Below are 23791 nucleotides of genomic sequence, written 5' to 3'. Positions count from 1 at the left end.
TGGCACTTTGGGCGCTCCGTAAACATGGAAGACAGGAAGTGTACCCAATTTCCTTTTAGTCATGTTTGTATCTACCTATTAACTAAATGTCTGCATAATATTAGAAAGATTGAGAGATCAGGGGGCTCTTATCATTGCCCTGTGCCCTTTGTCCTAAAATTTTGACAATATGTAGCTGAAAAATGATAACCTACGCCCTCCCTAGATATCGAAGACGACATTATTCATGGAAATCCTTCTAATACAACCCTTATATATATACAGAGTCTATAATTTAAATCATTTTTAGGCACATTGAAAGTTCAGGGGGATTTCATTCTCATTCAAGCGGTTTCAGGTAGGTTTTCATTATATATTTCTTTTTTGCATGTTTTGGGCGCTCCAAATATTTTTATTTATAGTCCTAAATGTCTCAAGAGTTATCGGTTTTTGTTTTTGTTTTAAGTAACATCTTTAATTTTTTTTTATTGACACACATCTATATTACATAAAGACAACTATATGCAAGTTAGAAAAGGATTTATATTCGAGTACAACGATAGACTTGCTTGTAGAGGTCATGAAACGTTTTCCTACGTATCTTATCAGTTCTCTTAACTATGAAAATCATGCTTTTAATGTTATTAAGTATTATTATACTTTTGTTATGATTTTCAACAAAATTTTGAATATCCAACCGACTCAACCGACTGCTAGCAGCCGTTTGGATATTGAATATCGAATATCGAATAACGAACCGGCTGCTAACTTTACACACATCAAGTATGGGCTGTTTTAAATGAAATTCTCTTTTGTTTTGACCGGTTACCTATTTATAGAATGATGTCTCTCATAACTCTTTTGCGAGTGACATAAACATCTATTTATGTATTTATGATATACATGGACATGTAAATCTGAAGCATCACTAATGTAAACAAAGACAATGCGACAAATAATCTAGTAATGAAAATTAGCCTCTAAATATTTTGAGGTTTGAAAAGTGTTTGCTGGTAAGAAAAAAAAATCAAATAAATCAAGCAATTCAAAAATTGCATATGTATGCTTGTTTTCGCTGAAGTGCCAATTTATGATCTAGGTTGAAAAATTAAGGAGTTTAAAGAATGAAATATGGACTTTCCCCCCGACATTTGTTAATAATGAAACTTGATATATAGTACACAATGTTCTAAGGTAAATAACTGCTAAATTGGTCTTTTTTTAACAGAGTGTTATATTCGTATTAAAACCATTGATTTGAAGCAAAACGCGAACATTTTTTATTTTAATTTTTGTAATTTTAAAAACCGTAATTTTAACCAAAAAAAAAAATCGATATATGAACCTCAAATTTTGAATGCATTTGGAAATATTTGAAAACTGAATACTCATTTTTGAAATTGTCATCGTTTCCCGCTGAATAAATTTTCCCCCTGTGTTCAATACATGTAACTCATTATTTTCTAATTTTCCAATTTGCTCCGATTCTGTAAATCATATGCGTTTGATTTGTGAATGAATGTTTTTCATTGGATAAGATATCAGTTTTTCATATTTATTATAGTTAATGATAAATTGGAGTTCAAACTTGCGTATCTTTTCTTTTGTTGACTGGTATATACTAATTTACATTAACAAACTTCCCTTTAATATGGCTATTTGTAATTTTCTCAATTACACATCATTCAAAATATGTTCAGTAAATCAAGTTTAAAAAGTAAACAGACGCTAAACAATCATCATGCAGATAATAGCAACACGACACAAAGTTTCTTCAGGAAAATTAAACTGCAAGAAATCAATTGCAAATATACCAAAACATACATAATATTGTTTGAAATATAGTATTTTACGTCACCTTATTGATTTTGATCCTCCCCTAATGAAGTATAACTGAAGGTGAGGATGCCGACCTTTCCCACATACTGGTGGACAATGGTGTTCTCCTGGATATACTGTGTTAACTCACAGCGGAGTAGAACATAAGCATTGCCTCAACCAGACACACACTGCACCTTTGGGAATAGACCTAATGGGTTGTAAAAATGCCCAGAATGATGTCAACGGAAAGGTGACATTTCAGTCTATGGATGGATGGATGAGAGAGTGAGTGGGTGAGCGAGTGAGTGAGTGAATGAGAGATGAGAGTGGGTGAACGAGAGATGAGACTGGGTGAACGAGAGTCGGAGAACGAGAGTGGGAGAACGAGAGATGAGAGTGGGAGAACGAGAGAGTGGGATGAACGAGAGATGAGAGTGGGAGAACGAGAAATGCGAGTGGGTTAATGAGAGATGAGAGTGGGTGAACGAGAGATGAGAGTGGGTGAATGAGAGATGAGAGTGAATGAGAGATTAGAGTGGGGGAATGAGAGATGAAAACGGGTGGGTGAATAGAGTGAGTGGGTGAGAGTGGGTGAATGAGAGAGTGTGATCGGGTGAATGAGTGAGTGAGTGGGTGAGAGAGTGAATTGGTGAATGAGAGATAAGAGTGGGTGAGTGAAGTGGGTGGGTGGGTGAATGAGAGATAAGAGTGGGTGAATGAGAAATGAGAGTGGGTGGGTGAATGAGAGAGTGAGTGGGTGAATGAGTGGGTAAATGGGTGAACGCAAGAGTGAGTGGTTGCATGGATGTGTAAATAGGTGAATGAGAGAGTAGGTAAGAGTAAGAGAGTGAGTGGGTAAGAGTGAGTGGATGAGTAGGTAAGAGTGAGTAGGTGAATGAGAGATGAGAGTGAGTGGTGAATGAGAGAGTGAGTGGGTAAATGAGAGAAGAGTGCGTGGGTGAATGAGAAGTGATTGGTTGAATGAGAGAGTGCGTTGATGAGAGAGTTCGTGAATGAGAGATTGTGTGCGAGAATGAGAGAGTGTGGTGTGCGAGAGTGAGTGAAACAGTGAGAGAGCGAATGAAAAACAGCGAGTTCAACATGCCTACCACAATGAGTGGATAAATGATGAAATTAAGGAGGCATGAAAAAACTGTATTATTATCATAAGAAAAAAGATACATATAACTATAATTTTTTGTGAAACAAGGTTAAATACCTAATCATTGCTAATAGAAAGAAAATTCAAAGCAAAATTTTATACTGATGTTTCAAACCATGAAAAAAGGCAACAGTAGTATACCGCTGTTCAAAACTTATAAATTGATGAAAAAAAAATCGGGGTAACAAACTAAAACTGAGGGAAACGCATTTAATATTAGAGGAGAACAACGACACAACATTATAATGTAACACACACAGAAACGAACTAAGCATTAGACAAAATCCGATGAGAATAACAAATATAACATCAAAACTCAATACATGAATAGAAAAGTACCGTGACACGTCTTATAGTAATGTGAATTCACACTCAAATATTAGAGAAAATAAACAAAAAGAAACACAACGTAGCATATTACTCTACTGCAATAAAAAATCATAATATATAATAAAATTTGTAGATTTAGCAAACAAAGTACTTATATTTGTATAAAGTAATATTCGTTTATAGTGGAAAATTGTTTTAGCGTTGAATAAGCTACAATTATAAATTGCTTGCTAGTCCCTCTCTGTGATTACCATTAGATAACTCTGGTTCATTTCCAAATCAATATATCGTTAAGGGAAGATAAATAATTTGATTTTCATTCAGTCATTTTCAAAAATGGTGAACGGTTCTTTATATTGGTATGTATTCATTTTAAACGTTTCAAATTTATATTCGTACATCAATGTTTTTGAAACACCAATAACAAAAAACTGAAATTATATCAGAAACCTAAACTTAATTATAAAATAATGAACCTGTTAAAGGGAGACAATACTCGCATAACTGTTTCGAAACGGTATGTCACTCTTGTATACTAATGACACATCAATATATTAATTAACTGTGCAATCGTGCTCCACCTTCAATGATGATTCTAAATTATAAATATAACCAAAAGTTGTTAATCTATAGATAGTGAAGACTAATGAAAGCTAACCCACTGTAAGAATATTTCTTCACAATTTTTTAAAACTTCCTCAAACAAATGCTCGAGCCACTTTTTGGAATTTTGGATCCTCAATGCTCTTCAACTTTGAACTTGTTTGGCTTTATAAATATTTTGATATGAGCGTCACTGATGAGTCTTATGTAGACGAAACGCGCGTCTGACGTACTTAATTATAATCCTGGTACCTTTGATAACTATTGACTTTCATAGCTCATAATTAACGTTTTTACACAATATTTGAATAAAGTAGATAAAGAGTATTCGCTTCTCAAAGTGTAAGACGCAATAAAAATCGTATGCTTGCATCATCTTACCGAAATACGGATTTAATTAAGTCCTGAACATTTCGACATTTCTTCGTTTATTTTTATCAAAACCGGTTTTAAACAAATCACAAGTACGTGTTAAGATCCGACTTAAAATTTATTTCCCGATATGGTAAGGTAAATTTGCTAAATCATGTATTCTAATGAAGAATGATAAATAAATAAACAACAAGTTTATGATTTTTTTAAAATAATAAGAAATTATTAGAATTAATAATAAGAATAATTCACGAACAGTGTGTGCAGAAGGTTTAACTGCAGCTGTAAAGTTTCATTTTCAGAAAAATGTACCTTTTAATTAGCATAATCATTAATGTTGAATAACTTAAAAGAAACATGCTTTGTCAAATTAAGTTAAATTTCACTCTGCCACTTTCGTTGTGCTGTTCGTTTACTCGCGGCTTTTCATCGGTATATCGAGAAAAATGACCACGAAAGAGTAAGTAACGGTGGTCAAGCATTGCTATTGGATCGTGAAAGATCTGGTATCGGAACATGAACGCAATTAAATACAATTCAACTTCAAATAAAATATACATATTTTCTGATTCTGACAGTGCTACATCTATCCTAGAACTGAATCTGACAATGTTATTTTCGAACTGAGTCTGACAGTGCTAACCTAGAACTGGTTCCGACGGTGCTTGCCTAGAACTGAGTCTCACAGTGTTACTCTAGAACTGATTCTGACAGTGTTACCCTAGAACTGATTCTGACAGTACTTAATACATAGAACTGAGTCTGACAGTGTTACCCTAGAACTGATTCTTAGAGTTCTTACCTAGAACTGAGTCTGACAGTGCTACCCTAGAACTGGTTCTGCCGGTGCTTCCCTAGAACTGAGTCTGACAGTGTTACTCTAGAACTGATTCTGACAGTGTTACCCTAGAACTGATTCCGACAGTACTTACCTAGAACTGAGTCTGACAGTGTTACCCTAGAACTGATTCTGAGAGTTCTTACCTAGAACTGAGTCTGACAGTGCTACCCTAGAACTTATTCGGACAGTGATACCCTAGAACTGAGTCTGACCGTGCCATCATAGAACTGATTCTGACAGTGTTACCCTATAATTGATTCTGACAATGCTTCCCTAGAACTGATTCTGAAAGTCCTACACTAGAACTGATTCTGACCGTGCTACCCTAGAACTGAGTCTGACAGTCCTACCTAAAACTGAGGTTTGATTGCGCATGTCTGAAAGGAAACAAACGTTTTTGAAGCTCTGATAATAAATATGACTTGTGATTTTTAGGATAACAGCTTCCATGTGTGACTTTAACATGCTTGAATGCCTTTGGTTCAACTATATAAATTTTGAATCATATTTAATGTAAAACTAAGATGTGACATTGAACAGGTATAATGTTTTAATAGTACCATACGAGTGTACCTTTTAAAAATAAACAAACAAACATTCCGATGATGATATAGACTATGTTACTCGAGTGTCCATCATCAAAATCCAAACTTGAGATATAATATATTTGTGTCCTATACTGATTCCATAAATACAAAAAAGCGAAGACGTAGAAACTCAGCCAGGCCATCCCCCAAAATACACAGATTTCCATAAAAAAAAATCTTACCAGAAGTACTGACCTTGATAGCTCTACAGATAGCATGGCAGCTACCAACCAATTAGTGACAGTGATATCACAAAAATAGCTATAGCAGTTAAACAAATGTTGACTGATGAATTCAAAATCCTTATTGAAGAAACAGAGGCCTATTTTCTTTGAACTATCCGAAATTTGATTCTGACAGTGCTACCTTAGAACCGAGCCTGACAGTGCTACACTAGAACTGATTCTGATAGTGTAACCCTAGATCTGATTCTGACAGTGTTACCCTAGAACTGCTTCTGACAGTGCTACCTTAGAACTGATTCTGACAGTGCTACAAAAAATGTACCCTAGAACTGATTCTGACAGTGCTATTCTTAGATATCAGTCTGATAGTGCTGCACTAGATCTGAGTCTGTCAGTGCTATACTAGAACTGATTCTGACAGTGCTACCCTAGAACTGATTCTGAGAGTGCTACCATAGAACTGATTCTGACAGATATTCTGTATAGTCTGATAAAAAACACATATTTTAGATATATATGCAATTAACACCATTCACTTAAATTCATTGGTTAGTTGTTCATGAAACCTTTTTTTTCAAATCAGCTTGATCTAGAGACGTAATTAATTATTGTAACCGTAAATGATTTCTTTGTTCAACGTAATTGATGCATGTGATATGCATATAACCTTTTTTAATTGGACGTTACGAAACAGGATGAACATTGATTTTTGGAGAGAAATAAACACAGAAAGGTTTTATAGGTAGCAAAGAACGTAACAGAAAGAAATCAAAATTTGCTATTTGTTTTTAATTGTTTTATATTGATTTTCAAGGCAAACTTTAAGGTGCAAATCACACAATTTTAAGAGGTGTAACTTTAATCTAACCAGAAAGTCTCAAAGTTAGTGAAAGTATATAATCATTTTAGTCACACAAAAATTACAAACAATAGGACTGTAAGTATTTTGTACCTCGTGTTTCTGAAATTCTTGTGAGTTGCGTATGCGTCTTTGAGATGTTTTTGACACAGACAAACAGACAGACAATCGTACATGCACAAAACTCATTATAGAGAACTAAAGACTAAGCAACACGAACCCAACCAAAAATAGGGATGAGCTCAGGTGCCCCGGAAGGATAAGCAAATCCTGCTCCACATGTGGCACCAGTCGTGTTGCTCATGTTAGTACAAACCCGGTAAATAGTCGAATTCGGTAGGTCACATTCGGTAAAGTAATGTTCACAGAAAACTTATTAATGATTTCTGTAAAATGAATCAGAAAAAGCGTGATCTATGAACAAAAACAAATCCCTGAAGATCACCGTAAAATGAAAAACAAAAGGCATACTTTATATGTAAAAGCAAACTTCAAGATCAGGTTCTTTTACAAGTTTTCCTATTGCTTTAAGATTATTAAGGTGAAATACATGATAATCAACATACGTAATGAATGACTTCGACTTCACGATACTGTAATATCTTCTAAATAGAAGAGATGTGTTGTTAATTTTCATTTGGCATCTTCTTTACCTTCTCATGGTTTATATATTTCACAACTCGTTTTCTAAAAAAATGTCTATAGTGATGTTTTAGTGACAAATAGACGCAATCTATGTATAGCGAGTAAATTATTAAGTCATGGATTTCATTATTACTTCAAACTTTTACTTAGTTCTTTCATATATTTATGATTTGGTTTTGATCATTGATTGATTAGTTTATTGATTGATGTTTAACGCCACTTTCAGCAATATTGGATATTTCAAGGAAGTCAGTTTGTATAGGGGGAGGAAACCGGGGTGAGAACCAGAGACTTCGGCAGAAACAATTCTGTATAGAAGCTATTACAAACGGGATATCACATCCTAATGTTTACAGTGGTGCTGTTAATAAAGCTAGACTATATATATATACGATCCTTGTTGTTTCGTTGATAATTTGAAATAACTAATTCATAAAAGATTTGATGGGTTAAACATTTTCCAATAAATTGAAAAACTGTGTGTGTGTGTTGTGCTGCTACACCAATGGCCCAGATTAAGGATAGTTAAGCACTCAAAATTGTGATTTGCCCCGCCATATTCCCATGTCGGGAACCTGTATACTTAAGTGGTTGTCGCTGATTGCTGTCTCTCATATTTATATTTAGGTTGTTGTTTTGTCAAAAATTTACAGTTGTTTTTGTTTTTGTTTTATTGTTTAGATTGTTTCACATTTTGTCACGTCGGGCCCAGACTAATCCTAATATATTGAAAAAAATCCAAAGCTTCCATGTGCCGTTCCATAGTTTGAACACCCTCAATATATTGTTCTCTCTTGATATATCTTAATTGATTCGGTTAGTTTGGTTTGCTTAGGTTTTTGTATGCTGTTGTTTTTTCTTTTTCTTTAAGTAATCTTTGAGAAATGGGAGACAAATAATATAATTTCTATGAAATTTTGTTACACTTTTTGGATCAATGGTGAACTTGACTCATAGTGAAGAGTCTATCGTAACTGTTGGATTAAAAAAATGAATTCCCGGGGTTCTTGAATATCTGAATTTAACCGTGTATTTAGATTTTGAATTTAAATTGGTCCACATTGATGTCCAAAGGTTCCAAAATTAAACTTTGTTTGATTTCATAAACAAAAATGAATTCTTGGGGTTCTTTGATATGATGAATCTAAACATGTATTTAGGTTTTTGATTTTTTGGCCCAGTTTTGTAGGTCCAAATCGGGGTTATCATTAAGAAATTGCAAGTATCATTGTGCCATATGATTTATAAGTGCTGTGGTACTTAAATTTCTTTGTTTATTATTGAAACTGATAATCTGGCGATGATGGATTTTTTTAACGCCAAACACAGGAACTGCATCTTCTAAGTAGAACAGTTTTGAACATTTGTTTGAAAAATTAGATTTATTGGGGATCATTTTGTTCATGTTGTTGGAGCTGTTAAATTGCCCTTAGAATGATTGAAAATAGTAACAACATTGTTATATTACTTTTACGATGTTACGTTTTCACGAACTTAATCTGTGATAACGAATTATACAATTCGTGATAATTAACGATTTGAAATCGTGATCTTGAATTCAAATTATATTAGTGGAAGTCCTGGGCTTCCGTAAAATAGTGTGGTTTTATCAGTACACATGTTGTTAACGCAATGAATGCCTGATAAACTGTATCGAAATACAAGTGTTTGTCGTTTTACAGCACTGTTTTTAACAGGTATTTATTGTCATGATTGTAACAAATTAGGTTAAGTTATTTACCCATTAAAAACAAACTGAAAAACACACACAAAGTATCCATAATAGGCTATATAATTGCAACGTACTACAATGTAATGCCTGAGTGTATATTCATCATTTATAAATATTCACTACCATGCACAAAATACAGTTGTTTGAAGGTGGAAACACACATAGTACTCCATGTACACACATGAACAGGTTGAAAGAAAAAGATTACAAAAGCTTTAATTTGAAATAAAAAAGAAAAACATATCAGTAGGACATTACAATGAGGTAACTGTTTATATATTTAACAAGAAGTTGAAAGTTCATAAGGTAGAACGTAAGATCGTACATGTAGCTAGATTTATATTAGTTACAACTACGCGCACACGGTTAAAATATAAAGTGACTGTTTAATCAAAGTGGTTTTCAGAGTTCGTTTCAAGTGAGTATTCCATTTATAACATAGAATAATATCTTGAAAATCATATATATTTCGAAATTTAACAAATGTATGTTTGGAACAAGGAAGTAGTTACACATGTTACAGTAAACCTGTACATTTAGAAATGTATTTGGATGCATTTATAATAGAGGTATTGCATATTAATTACCGACTTTTGACCCCGGATTATATAATTTTTACGACAGGTTACCTACTTTGTGGTAGGACATCCTGGTACTTGGTCAAGTCAGAGCAACCAAAAGAAGTAAAATCAAAAATTTAATCGGTGCAATTTGGGGAGAAAGTTTAATTTTCTTCGATGATTTTGTCGCGTGTATAGAAAACATGAAACAGTTAATGCCCCCCCCCCCCCCCCCCAACAACAACAAAAATTGTACAGATTTAAAGCTTTATTTTCATTCTTTACGTTGTTTTTACTTGACCAAAGACCTGAATGTCCTACCACAGAGTAGGTATCCTGTCTAAAAATTATAAATTCAGGAGTCAAAATTTGGTTACATGAAAAAAGTCTATTGCGATTGTGGAACAACGGACAAAAATGCAATATTAGGAAGTTACCATTTGTTATTCTGGGGGGGGGGGGGGGGGGTGCTAGGATGTTTTTGTTTCAGTTAATGTTGCTAGTATCTAATGCAGGTGCATTGTATTGTCAAAAACGAGAATGTTTATGTAACAACAGTATTTTACTTTCCAAATATAGCTTAAGGGGGTACATAACACCTAAGATAAGATAACTCTTACTCATAGTCCGATTCTTTGCTACGAGCTAAGAGCAGCTGTACACCAATTGCTATTCATTTAAGCTTTTAATCCATTTAAAGTTACTCATTTTCAATAAATGAATCTTCAAAGAGACATAAAAGGGAAATTTCAGAGTGAACAAAATTACCAAAAGAAAACCAGGACGTTAGAAAAGTAGGGAAACAGAAAGGACCATAACTGTTTTCGTTTTTTACTTGCCAATGCCTAGGTCTTACATTAAATAAAATAAAGTACAAAATGTCAAAATTCTAAGGATTATACCATTGATTTTATGGGGGGAGGGTTAGAATTAAAAATGTTGTCCTGCATTTTTTTAATCATTGGAAAAAGGGGGAATTGCACCAGGATATTTTTTTTAAGCTCAGGATTTCGGGATAAGGGAATTCTTTTTTCGAACTTCGGAATAGCGGGATTTAAATTTATTTAAACTTGGGATTTCATGTTTTTAGCCCGGGATTTCGGGATCAGGACCCCTTCTACCTACCCGGCTCCCCCATCTGACATCATTTCTTGAATTTTAATTTTTCATTCTTTAGGGACCTGCAATTTTCATTAGTTTATCCTGAAATTGTTTACATAGATTGTAATCTGCTTGTAATGCCAAATTACTGTTGCTGTTTTTGTTTGCTCAAATGCGTGTCTTGCCTTTTCTCAAATTTCATCCAAGCCTCTGACAATAAAATGTTAACTAAATAAATAAAAAAAACCATGGACAATTATACAATGCTTCTGTTCCTAAATCTTCGTACAAAATTGATTAAAATCAAAACTAAATGGACTCCAAAATACTTTTTTTTAAAACCATACATGTAGTTTTTAATGTAATATTGGCTTAGTAATTAATATACGTAGTAATGTTAAATAGGTTATGAGTAATTTATAATAATTTCTGGCATATATTTTTGAAGTGCAATTGAATATTTTATTACATGATTTATAAAAAGTAAGAAGATACCGAGGGGGATAATCAACCACCAGTGCATCATTAACATGTCATGGAACAAAGACAAGAAGAAGAAAAAAACATCCTATTCAGTCCACAAGACAATACACACATGCATGCACTTTCATATTCATCTGAATAAAAAATATATTACATCTTTCTAGTATCTTTGTTCAACCTTTATCCTGACAGGTGTAAAAAATAAACGGGTGTCTTCTATTCCGTCCGCAATTTTAGGGAAAGAAAAGTCTATATTTAGAATTGTGGTTGAAACTGAAACTACACATGTATGATATAAATAGAACATGTTATTTTTGCATTATCAATGAATTTCGAAGGGATAGCAAAATTTGTTATTTTTCTTTTATTGTGTTTTTGTCATGTTTGTGTATCTTTCCGATTTTTTTTTTATCAAATGCAATTTTGAAATAAATATAAAAAAGAAAGTGTGGTGTTATACTGCAAGTGACAAGTGATTTTTTTTTACTTCTCAAGTCTCAATTCAAGATTATTACTGAATAGAGTAATCGTTCTTTATAATAACAAGAGGCCCAAAAAATAATGTGAAACTTGTAACTGCCGTGCTTTTAACTAAAAACCAGTTGTATCTTATTTTCATAACCTCTGCAGAAATACTAAAAAAGTTCTATGTTTAACGAACTTTATTTCACAATATAAGGATTTTGCACAGTCAGCTCTATTTCATCTCGCATGAGCCGTCATTGTTTGCACGAATAGTTTTGTTCTTAAGTTTTGAATTGTATATTTTTGTATTTTTGAATCTGTAGACCAATAAATTGAAAATCTTGCTCATGTAAAGCATCTGCCAACTTTAAAGCTTTTCCCAATGTATCATAGGTTTTTTGACATGTCAAATCAAAAATCAGTTACATCCTTTTTTTGCCCCTGCAACTGAATGTAAAGGAGGGTGGTATTGTTTTACCCCTGTCCGTCTGTCCTTCTGTCCGTCCCATTATTGGTATATATTTGGCATATATATAACTCCTCCTACTGTCTGATTACTAGGAAATTTTCACCTTGCTGTCTGTTGAGTAGTTAAGTACGTACAGTGCGCGCTTCAATAGAAACTATTCCTTTTTCAAACAATTTTATGAGACTACATGTCCATTATGTATTCCGTGTTCGTGGAATGGATTGACTTGTCATAAAATGTGTCTATATTGTTGTATGGTCGATTAAAGCTTGTGTAATATGATTTTTTTTAAATAAATATGAATTCATAACTACATAAAAGTCATGGCCCGTACAAGTGTTTCTTACAAAAAACACAATTATCATCATCGGGGTCAACCTTCAAGGTCACATGAAGGTCACAATTTTAAGAAGGCACACTACCTCATGATGATACATCCACATGCCAAAGATGTAAGACCTAGGTCAGGGGCGAAGAAGTTATGGCCTACATAGTTGTGTTTTTCATGAAAAAAACAATATAAAGTTGACCTTGAGGTCACATTTGAAGGTCACAATAAGGTCATCATGATGCAAGACACTTAACCCCGTGATGATACATCCACATGCCAAATATCTAAGGCCTAGTTCAAAAGACAAAAAAAAATATGGCCATTATGTACTTTTTGAATAGATTTTGCCCTTATTTAATGAACCAATTTGAGGGTGGGGGATACTTTAAACTTAAATTCCTAAAAAATCTAACGGTTAAATTTTTAAAAAAAATTTGCAAGAACAACCGACTAGTATAGCACTCCAAATGCTTAGTTTTTTTGAAAAAATTAAACGACACATTTTTTTTCCAAAAAAAAATTCTTCTTCTAATACTAGAAGCACAGCATTCACTTTTCGGGGCTGATTCTGACACCCCTATTAAATTTCGGGCAAAATTTTAAATTCGGAATAAAAAACTACAAGAAAAGGGTATCAGTGAACTAATATTTACCTCAGCTATCATTATTAGCTATGCTATTGTCAATTTAGGATTAAGTTTTAAAAATTTTAACATATTTAACCCCATACCCATATTTCAGAAACTTCCAATTTTGGCTGATTCTAGTATGTAAAAGAGGCTATATTTGAGTTGCCAAATTTTTTAAACCTATGGTTCAAATCTTTTTAAATTTTTACAAGATGTTAAGGTTGGCCTAGTTTATCAATGAAAAAAAATTAAGAAAAATTAAACGACAGGATTTTTTTGGGGTATAGTGTTGGGTACCCCCTTAAAGTTTACATTTTAACAATTTGTAAAAAATCGATAGTTTGGGGCCAAAAAGGGGTCTTACCGGGCCTACTTCTTTGAAAAAAAAAGGCAGGACAGGAGTTTTGAGTAAAAAAAATGTCAGGATGAGCAACTTTGCCAAAAAAAAAATGGAGCAGGATGACAATTATGTAAAAAAAATAAGGATAAACTAATAAAGAAAAGCCGACAGGATAGAGTGAAAAAATAAAAATGCAGGACAGAGATTACAACTTTAAAAAAAAAAAATGGTAGATAACTTAACCATTTCGACTTTATTTAGGAAATACTGCATACGAACAACGCTATCATACTTCAAAATACAAGTTTATATCTCTGACCTACAGTATATCGTCACAATTCTCGCAATATAGAATATCTCAAAAATTTCGGAACTTTCACCTTTTACAGCACACTGTATACAAATGTAGGTCACTTTGTAAATATAGCTGGTCCATGCGAAAACCAACCCTCTTTAATTTTTTCTACTGACTTCCAGATATGATATGAAAAGACGGAGTTGTGGTATGATTGGCAGTGAGAAAACTATCCACCAGTGTTCAAATTACGTGGTTGTAAGAAATTTAGGTCTACAATGAGAAAAAAACATACCGTATAGTCAGTTATAAAAGGTCCAGAAATGTAGCTCCCCTCGTATTGGTCATGGTAAGTACAGATCCGGTGGAAAGTGCCGTTTGCTGATGTCAGATTCAAGGAAAAGAGGAAGGAATATTGTGGCTACGATAATAACAGTTTATATGTGAAAACGCATCTTACGCATCTGGCGCAATACCGTTTTGTTACGTTTTCTATATTTTTATTTTCGGAGATATTTTATAGATTCTACATTGTTGTAATTTATTTCAGACAGGTGTTTTATAGTATGGTTTTCATTTACAAATAGTTTGTCCTGTACCAAGTCAGGAATATGGCATTTGTTATCAAATAGTTCGTTTCTGTGTATGTTGGCGTTTGTTTTTGTTTTTTTGTACTTCAATGTGGCTGTTGTTCCTTTGTTTTCCTCTTATAGTTGATGTGTGTTTCCCTCGGTTTTAGTTTGTAACACGGATTTGTTATCTATCAATCGATTTATGACTTTTGAACACCGGTATACTACTGTTGCCTTTATTTGTTTAATGATAAGTTGCTTGACAAATTGTTAGTAAAAAAGCTGTCCTACTTAGAAATAAAATGTTTTCGATTGTTGTCTTCTGAAACAAAACTCATAGAGGTGTCGAACATCTGAACGGTTTTATAAAAATCATGGCCACTCCAAGATCATTTTATATTTGTACTAGATTATTAAGTCCTATTGAATATAATTTTCAATGGCAACCATTGTAACAATTATGCATTTTTTATTTAGTATGAAATGCATTTAAAAAAGAAAATAAGAAGATGTGGTTGGATTGCCAATGAGGCAACTCTCCACAAGAGACCAAATGCAACCAAAAGTCTGCTTTTATTAATTTTAAGTTTTGTAAATGATGGATCTGAATTTGGAGAAACTCACGGAACTGAGAAATACCATGAAACCAATGCAATTACCAGAGTTTAAAGGGGTTCGATATCCGGCTGTAATTTCAATAAGAACAAAGGGAGTAGAGAAAGCTTTACAAGACATAAAGGAAATTCAGTCTAGAGAATCAGATATTATGATATGCACATATCCAAAATCAGGTAATAGTATTAAAACACCATTATACTTTTGATTCATTATTATTCGTTGGGTTAACATTTTCGTGGATGTCATGGGTACAAGAGAAAAACGAATTTAAATGTTCAACGAATTGCAAATGCAAAGAAATGTATGTGGAGTACATTTATGTTAAAACTCGAAATCAAATATCCACATAAATTCAAGTTTTTCGCAATCCACGAAAATTGGTACCCACGAAATCAAATGAATCAATTTACACTTAGGAAAATAGCTTTTAATATGTTAAATAAGAGCTTTTCCGACCATCTGAAAATCACATACTATTATTTGCCTATTATACATGTACATGTCATAAGTTAAATTCCCTTTGTCTTTATTTCCGTTTTCTGTAATTTTGAGCCATTTTTTCTTCATTCTTTGTTTTTGCCCATAATTTCTCTTTTCTGTATCTTAATGACCTATTTTACTGCATTAGTTAGTTTTAGCCCACTATATTATATATATATCTCCCAAAAGATTATGTGCAATAGAATCGTTTACGGTAAACTTTATAAATTCAAGCAATTTTTAGAATGCAGAGTTTCATTTCTTCTGCTAGAATACTGTCATAACTGATTGTTAATCATCAAATCGATAACATGCGGATATTAATGTCTCGCATTAAAACAAATTACACACATTTTTATTTCATAAAACACTAGAACGACAATTGTGTGCGCACAATATGAAAACGTTATAAATGTGAGTATGCGTTCGAGAATTACACAATAATATAAACGGTCCTAATTTACTGCACTAGATGCGCATTTCGATAATTCATGTCTCTTCAGTGATGCTCGAAGCCAAAATATTTAAAAATCCAAAACCTAATACAAACGTTGAAAAGCTGATCCACCGAAACGACCTACAGAATAGCCAAAACCGGACAATGAATCAAGGCTTTACATGAGCATGATGAGGGAGATATATTCCTTAATTTTGAATGATTTCTAAAATTTTATAACAGTAAATTTCAATCAAAACAATATTACTATCCGTATTTTCATACCAGTACCGAAGTTTTGGCTACTGGTAATACTCTAGGAGACTAACAGCAGTGATAGTAATACTATAAACAGCACCAATTTTGCTGCACCAGTGCCAGATGCGCATTTCACCGTGCAAAATTGATTTAAAAAAAGTATTTATCTTTTTACGCACGTATTTATATATATAGCAGTACGTATCTGGTTTCTAATTATCTATCAAATATCACCATTTTCTGGCCACTTAAATATTACAGTTATCATTCATTAATATTCATTATAATTGTTTATTTTTTATTGAAAAGAAGTTGCATAGTATTTGTCAGTAGTCAGTCACCTAACAACTAAACAAAATACAAAAGAAATTTAGAGAACAAATATCCGTCTGTAACCATGGTAACAATCAAAAATTAAATTATGTAAACTATTTGTCAGGCTCTAATACACCCGGTTCTAGACAAGATGTGAATAAGATCAAAATAGGCTACCAAAAATCAAACGTCAGCACCAATTCGCCGTTTCAGAATCTTAAGCATTCTGGGTAATATTTTCAAAAGCGTACACCAAAATGCTGTGATTGGCTAACAACGTCCCAAACAATTGAAATTCAACCAATGAGGTGACGTTGTTTTCATTTTGGGGTACGAACAATGAAATTACCCAGAATGCATTATATTCTGAAACGGCGAATGTCTCACGACAAACTCTCTAAGATATAACTAAACACGACACATGATGAGCTTCCGGACTTGGGAAAGGCACGTTCACAATTGTCTTAATAACAAAAACGATCGATTCCTATTATACGAATTAATTTAATAATACCTGTATTCATAGTTGTTAATTTTCCAGTGTTTTTATACTCCAAAGGAACGCATTGGGTTAATGAAGTTACCAATATGTTAATAAGAAATAAAACAGAACTGGATACCAGTAGCAAAATTTCGACGATGTTAGAAGTTATTCCTGATCTCTCAGTCTTAGATGCACTGCCATCACCAAGGTTACTTAATACTCATTGTTCATTTAAATATCTACCAAAGAAGCATATCGAAAATAGATGCAAGATTATTCATATTATTAGAAACCCGAAAGATGTCTGTGTCTCGTTTTATTATCACGCACAGAGTGACCCTGTACTGGACTTTACTGGATCCTGGGATGATTTTTTCGAAATGTGGATGTCAGACAAATGTAAGTTACCAGCATACAAAATCATGAAAAGAAATAAATGTATCCGGGCATTTATTTAAATCATTCCTACATTCAAACTGATCAAAAAATGTAGAATCTTGTGATATGAATAAACATTATAAAATGAGATTAATTGATTGACAAATGTGAGTTACCAGCATTCAAAATCACGAAAAAAAACTAATTTATCTTGGCATTTATTCAAATGATCCACATAGTTTAACTGATAAAAAGAAAATCTATGTATTTGTTCTAATCTTGTTTTTATGAATAAAATGAGATTAATTGATTGATTGTTGGTTGCTTGTCGTCCAGTGAGAAATATTTCATACATGTTCAGACTAATTATAAAACGGTGATATACGTCAAAGAGACTGCAACATGGAAAAGAAGCCAGACTACATATTTAGTTCAGAATATTATTATCAATCATGAACACGTTTCTATATTGTATGTCATGTTAAATTTTGTTCACTATTTTTTTGCTATTTTTCTCATTTCTATGGAAGAGTATTTTCGATTCTTATCGGTAGAATTAGATTGTTAAAACTATGTTATTCAATTGTAGGTGCCTATGGATCATGGTACAATTATGAGAAAGAAATGGAACAAGCAGAGAAAGATTTTCCTGGAATGATATTTACTTGCTACTTCGAAGAAATGAAAAAGGTCTTTTTTGACATAATGCAATCATTTCCATTATGTGCATTTTTATTCCAATACGCACATGAGCAACAAGACGGGTACCACATGTGAAACAGGATCTGCTTACCCTTCCGGAGCACCTGAGATCACCCCCTATTTTTGGTTGGGTTCGTGTTGCTCAGTCTTTATTTTTCTATGTTGTGTTTTGTGTACTGTTGTTTAGTTGTCTTTTTCTTTTTAACCATGGCGTTGTCAGTTTATTTTCAACTTGTGAGTTTGGATGTCCTTTTGTTATCCCTCTCCTCTCTTTTACAGTCAAAAACGTTTTACATTTAGGTACTGCTGCTCTTATTAACAGCTCAAGCAGGTGGTTAAACATAATTTACACACCAAGCGTACAAGTCTTCCGAAACAAAAAGGTAATTTCAGATTAAAGCAGAATGGTTGTGATTTGATTGTCAATGTAATAATAAAATAGAGAATTGAAATGGGGAATGTGTCAAAGAGACAACAACCCGACCAAAAAGCATAAAACATTCCGAGGTCACCAATGGGTCTTCAACACAGCAAAAAAATCTCGCATCCGGAGGCGGCTTCAGAAGGATCCTGAACAAAAACGTGTACTACTTCAGTGAAAATGGACGTCACACTAAAATTCAAAACATATAAACGAACTAAAATAAAAAAATAAATAAAAACTGACTAACAAAGGCCAGACTCCTGACTTCGGACAGGCCAAAAACTGCGGCGGGGTTTAACATGTTTTGTGAGATCTCAACCCTCCAATGTAATAAGTAATTTACGACAAAAGAGACGATTTTTCGTTCCCTATTGTTAATTTTCCATTTTTAGATGGTGATGTTCCTTTGGCACCATCTTACGGTGTTTTTATTTCACAACTTGTTCGCTATGCCCGTGTCTGTTGTGACGTTTTTGATTTTAACGAACGCAACCTATGTATTACTGGTAAATTATTAAACCAGGGATATCGTTACCATAAATTACTTAAAACCTTTACTAAATTTTTGCATAGATATAAAGATTGGTTTTGAAGTTTGGTTGTACCTGTAGAAAACTTATTTCAAACGGGATAGCACATCCTCATTTTTACGGAAATGTTGTTAACCGTGCCCGGAAATTTAGAAATGATCCATGTAAACTTGTCGCTCCTTTAAATAAACTTTTTCTAAAAGGTTACCTATTCAAGACTGTAATAAGATCATTGAATATTATTTTATTGGTATAAATATTGATTTTGTTATCAGTAAATTAAAAGCTAACTAAATATTCGTATTAGTATGTTATATGTATATACATATTCATGGATCTACAATCTGTCGATACCTGTAACTTGGCATTGCACAAGGTCATGCTTTTCTCTGGCTGTTTATGACGTTTTTACACTAAATCCATTGGATGTTGGATGTGTATGGATCGATAATTTAGTCTTAGTTGCATGATTTTTTTTATTAGTTGTTAGTGGCTTTGAACTAGCTGTCAGATAACTGCGAGTACTCTCAGATCTGTTCATTGTGTCTTTTTGTGTCGGGATGTATAAGTACCGGGCCACGTCCATTTGTATTTTTGTCCATCTGATGAGTTAAGCCTTTTTCAACTGATTTTTATACATGTAGTTCGTTCTTATGTTGTACTGTTATGCCACTGTCCCAGGTTAGGGGAATGGTTGGGATCCCGCTAACATGTTTAACCCCGCCACATTATTTATGTATGTGCCTGTCCCAAGTCAGGAGCCTGTAATTCAGTGGTTGTCGTTTGTTTATGTGTTACATATTTGTTTTTCGTTCATTTTTTTTTTACATAAATAAGGCCGTTAGTTTTCTCGTTTGAATTGTTTTACATTGTCTTATCGGGGCCTTTTATAGCTCACTATGCGGTATGTGCTTTGCTTATTGTTGAAGGCCGTACGGTGACCTATAGTTGTTAATGTCTGTGTCATTTTGGTCTTTTGTGGATAGTTGTCTCATTGGCAATCATACCACATCTTCTTTTTTATATATACACCAGAAACCAAATGACGTTTTATCTTAAGGGGTAACAGAACACCTAAATGAGTTAAGTCTTAAAAAAAACAGTTGAGCGTTTTAATCCTGTAGTATTAGTAAGCAGAAATCAAGCTTTTGAACGATCAAAATTAGTGTTTGTCAAACTGCTATACAGCCAACCAAATTATTCCTGTAAATTGTGCGGTTCAAATCTCTAGAAATTTTCATATTTTTGTAAACTGGTCAAAGTAAATATTTTGTCAAAACTTTATGAAAATTAAACGAGCCAAATCTGTTTTAGTCAAAGTGTTCGGTACCCCCTTAATTATATGACAGGCAAAACATTGGACTTTACAGATAAGGTCACGTGGTATCAATGTGTTAGCTCTAATGAAGTTATATTTGATTCTATTTAGGATAGTAAAAGAGAGATACAGCGATTGGCTAATTTTCTAGGTATACCATGCACCGAAAAGACTATAGAAAATATTGCCGGAACAACGTCCTTTAATAATATGCAGCAAAATAAACTAGATATCACGAAAGTAGTTTCTGGAAAAGGCTTCATTTATAGAAAGGGTAAGATAATGTAAGATAGTACACAGAGATTACAAAATGTGCATTGTTTTAACAATCAAATTTAGTAAAATAACCTTTTAATTTAGTTTCAAAATTCCTTACGGTTTTGCTTTTTTTATCCTGCTGTACAATACCAGATTAGGTTGCTAGTGATCTTTAGAGGATACGAAAAGGAATTAAAGGGACTGACATCATCTTAAGCTATGCATTAACCAAACTCCCTATTGTAATTACTAAGTACATGTAATTGTAAACACAACTCAATGGGGAAGATGGGTTGTTACTATTTAGATCATTATTAGGGAATTTGCAATTTGAAGACTAAAATAGCCACGTTTATCATAGATTCCAGTTTAAATTCATGATTTTTGTCAGTTTCAAGATCGAGATCTAAATACTAAATTATAGAAGGAATTTTATTTTGAATAGTACCTTAATGTCGTGCGCACTGTGTTGTATGATACATGTATACATTTGTACATGCATTCGATGAAAAGAGGGTTGTTGAGTAATAGGACTTACATCACCTAGTATATATCTGAACGTGAAGCTTAAAAACTTACAAGATGCCTTTTCATTTTGTCTTTATTTAAAAAGTTAATGCATGAGTTCGGCCAAGATCAAATTCAGCCTTCATTTGCCATCAGGGGTGCCAAGTCAGTACTTATTTGAATGCCGACGTTTTGCTTAAATGAAAATCCACATTACTTGTTTAACCGACATTAACCTTCAAAACTACCCATACTTATGTCAAAACTGTCTACCTATACGTAAGTCAAAGCTGCGACAACCACGAAGGTTATTTAAACAATTTTGTTTTGATAAACTTGCCAAAGTATATGGACATTGATGTTTAAAATATACATGCACCTAAAAAAGAACAGCTCAATAAGAACTAACCATACGACTTTTTTTTCGATTTTTTACATTTAAATCCCAACGTTACTGCCAAAGTTCAATATCGATGACATACAATTCAAAAAATAAACTAAAGGCAAAGTGCTCCTTGCCATAGTTAGTATGGATATGATTTTTCAATAATTGTGTTTCAGGGGAAATAGGAGACTGGAAAAAACATTTTACAGTAGCACAGAATGAGCGGTTTGATGTACAGTACACAGAAAGATTTAAGGACAGTTCATACAAACTTTCTTTTGAACAAACTATCATTTGTTAGAAACTAAAAATGTATGGACAGTCCTTTTCCAAGTGATGTGACATGGCAAGTTTGATTAACATAGACAGGTATAAAGCTATAAAACAATAAAATGTTGTACGGCAATGTCTAGATTTAATTGAGGAAAATAGAAACGGATCGTGGATACGAGTCAACAAAATATAGAGATCAGCAATCACTATGGATGTTATTACAGTGTCAAAGGCAGGAACTATGAGATTGAATGACAGAATCATCATAAAATAGAAATTGTAAAAATTGTAATATTAATGAAGTTGAAGATGAAACCCACTTTTTCTTGAATGTAAATTTAAAAAATCTTAATGACATAAATAGTATTTTTCCAGGATTATCTGACAAAAAATAGATTAGAATAACTTCTATCTTCATTTTATAGTAAGCAGCTTTCTGTTCCGTTTTTTTAAAAGTCATTTGGATTGAGGAGAGTGGACAAAATACATGCATTATTACTTGTTTTACTACGGTACCGCTATATATATATATATACATGATTTTTTATACATGTATTTTATAATGTTTGCATTGTGCATATATTTGTATTGTATTGTTTATATGCCTTCAACTCCTCGGTGTATAAATATGCATTTCATTAATAAATATATTAATTTTAGTTTTACATAAATATATTTTTTATTATTTAAATATGATTTGATTTCAAATAAGACAACTATCCACACATGTGTATGTATGTGTGATGTGAAGGTTAGCAACAGCATGCAACTGTATGGACTTCAACAATGAACAAAACCCATACCGTAAAATTTAAGTCAGATGTGGAAGGTTCATTCTTGGCAAAATGTTAATTAGTTGAAACGAAATAACCAACTACCTTGTTAATGCAAACGTAATAAACGAAACACGAATACTTCAAATAGTGATCAGTCTGTAATGGAAGGGCGCATACAAAGTGTGACGGGATAAAACGAACTTCTCAGTGCCCACCACTTCCTCAAATTGACATAGTTGTGTAACAACACAACATAACACAAACACAGTAAAAATGTGTTGAACATGGACAGATTGGAACGAATCAAACAAAATAACAACTAATAAAAGACAAAAACTAAAATAATTGTCTTTTGCTGAAAAGTGATTCATATATGCAGCCTATCACAGCTGATAAACACATTTGGTTATCCCAGACTTAAATGTCATTCATTTACCATCCAACAGAATAATGGCATACATAGTTTGAAAAAAAAAACAGGAGCACGTGCCAAAATATTTCTACATTGTATTGACAGAAAGTGGGACCATATGTTGTCATAACTGTATATAAATGCATATCAAATAATGCTTTTATCTATTAAAATCAAAATGAATGATAGTACTGACAAAACACTACATTGGCAAATACATAAACTTTACGAATTTTTTTTCAATTGGAAGAAGCAATGTCTTTAAATGGATCGTTTCTAAATTTATGAGCTTTATAAGCAACGTCAAAGTAAAAATTATGATTTATTAAGTTTAAAACGTCACTACAAACACGGGCATAGGTTTTTTTTATACATTATTCTTTCTTTTAACCTCGTACATTTCTCAGCTATTTAAATACAGAATATCATCCAAGGCTTGTGCGTGTGTCCGGCTGTGAAATTTGATAGCGAAGCGTGATTTTAAATAAGAAACTTCTTGCGCATATGCCAAAAACAAAATTCAATACAATCATCCTTACGCACAAGCCATCCAATACGATATTTTGTATATTAAATGAAATAGTTATCGATTGTCAATTGTTCATGATCAATATATGTGAAATCCTCGTTTTACTGTTTTGAAGATGTTTTTGATGTTTTTGAAAATGAAAATTCCTTCCAGTTCGTTATACGTGTCTTTTGTCAAAAGCCCACTACATGCTGTGACATTTGTTGTTGTCTTCTTCTTAAAAGAGAGGCCAAAAGGATAATTAATACTTCTATGTTTCAATCTCACCTAAGTCATAGTCGTTAATCAAGTCTGTTACTAAAAGTACTTTCATAAGTTGTTAGCATAGCATTTTTGGTAAATTTGTA

The 23791-nt window shown here is 33.0% G+C and overlaps 1 protein-coding gene across 3 annotated transcripts; it reads left to right on the top strand.

Moving 5' to 3' along the window:
* The first annotated feature begins 9006 nt into the window (after positions 1-9006).
* LOC143081897 (sulfotransferase 1C4-like) lies at positions 9007-22386 on the top strand. Of its 3 annotated transcripts, none has more exons than XM_076257551.1 (6): positions 9007-9081; positions 14949-15152; positions 17010-17351; positions 17920-18020; positions 20416-20578; positions 21631-22386. In XM_076257551.1, exons 2-6 carry the CDS (start codon positions 14957-14959, stop codon positions 21753-21755), a joined length of 927 nt encoding a protein of 308 aa, XP_076113666.1. In that variant the 5' UTR covers positions 9007-9081; positions 14949-14956; the 3' UTR covers positions 21756-22386. The 3 variants fall into 3 exon arrangements, with proteins under 3 accessions (XP_076113666.1, XP_076113667.1, XP_076113664.1); XM_076257552.1 differs by lacking the exon at positions 9007-9081 and adding an exon at positions 9413-9534 and having other exon boundaries at positions 17028-17351; XM_076257549.1 differs by lacking the exon at positions 9007-9081 and adding an exon at positions 9413-9534.
* Positions 22387-23791: the final 1405 nt, after the last annotated feature.

This window comes from Mytilus galloprovincialis, chromosome 7 (genome assembly GCF_965363235.1).
Source record: "Mytilus galloprovincialis chromosome 7, xbMytGall1.hap1.1, whole genome shotgun sequence".
Classification (NCBI taxonomy): Eukaryota; Metazoa; Mollusca; class Bivalvia; order Mytilida; family Mytilidae; genus Mytilus; species Mytilus galloprovincialis.
The sequence above is the reverse complement of the archived record's forward strand: the minus strand, read 5'-3'. Positions and strand labels throughout refer to the sequence as shown.

Bases quoted from the DNA above. Each gene is read 5' to 3' on its own strand.
- LOC143081897 (XM_076257551.1), top strand. From the start codon at position 14,957: ATGATGGATCTGAATTTGGAGAAACTCACGGAACTGAGAAATACCATG. The intron at 15,153-17,009 runs GTAATAGTATTA...TTAATTTTCCAG, and splicing joins ATGCACATATCCAAAATCAG to TGTTTTTATACTCCAAAGGA. The intron at 18,021-20,415 runs GTCTTTTTTGAC...GATTCTATTTAG, and splicing joins ACTTCGAAGAAATGAAAAAG to GATAGTAAAAGAGAGATACA.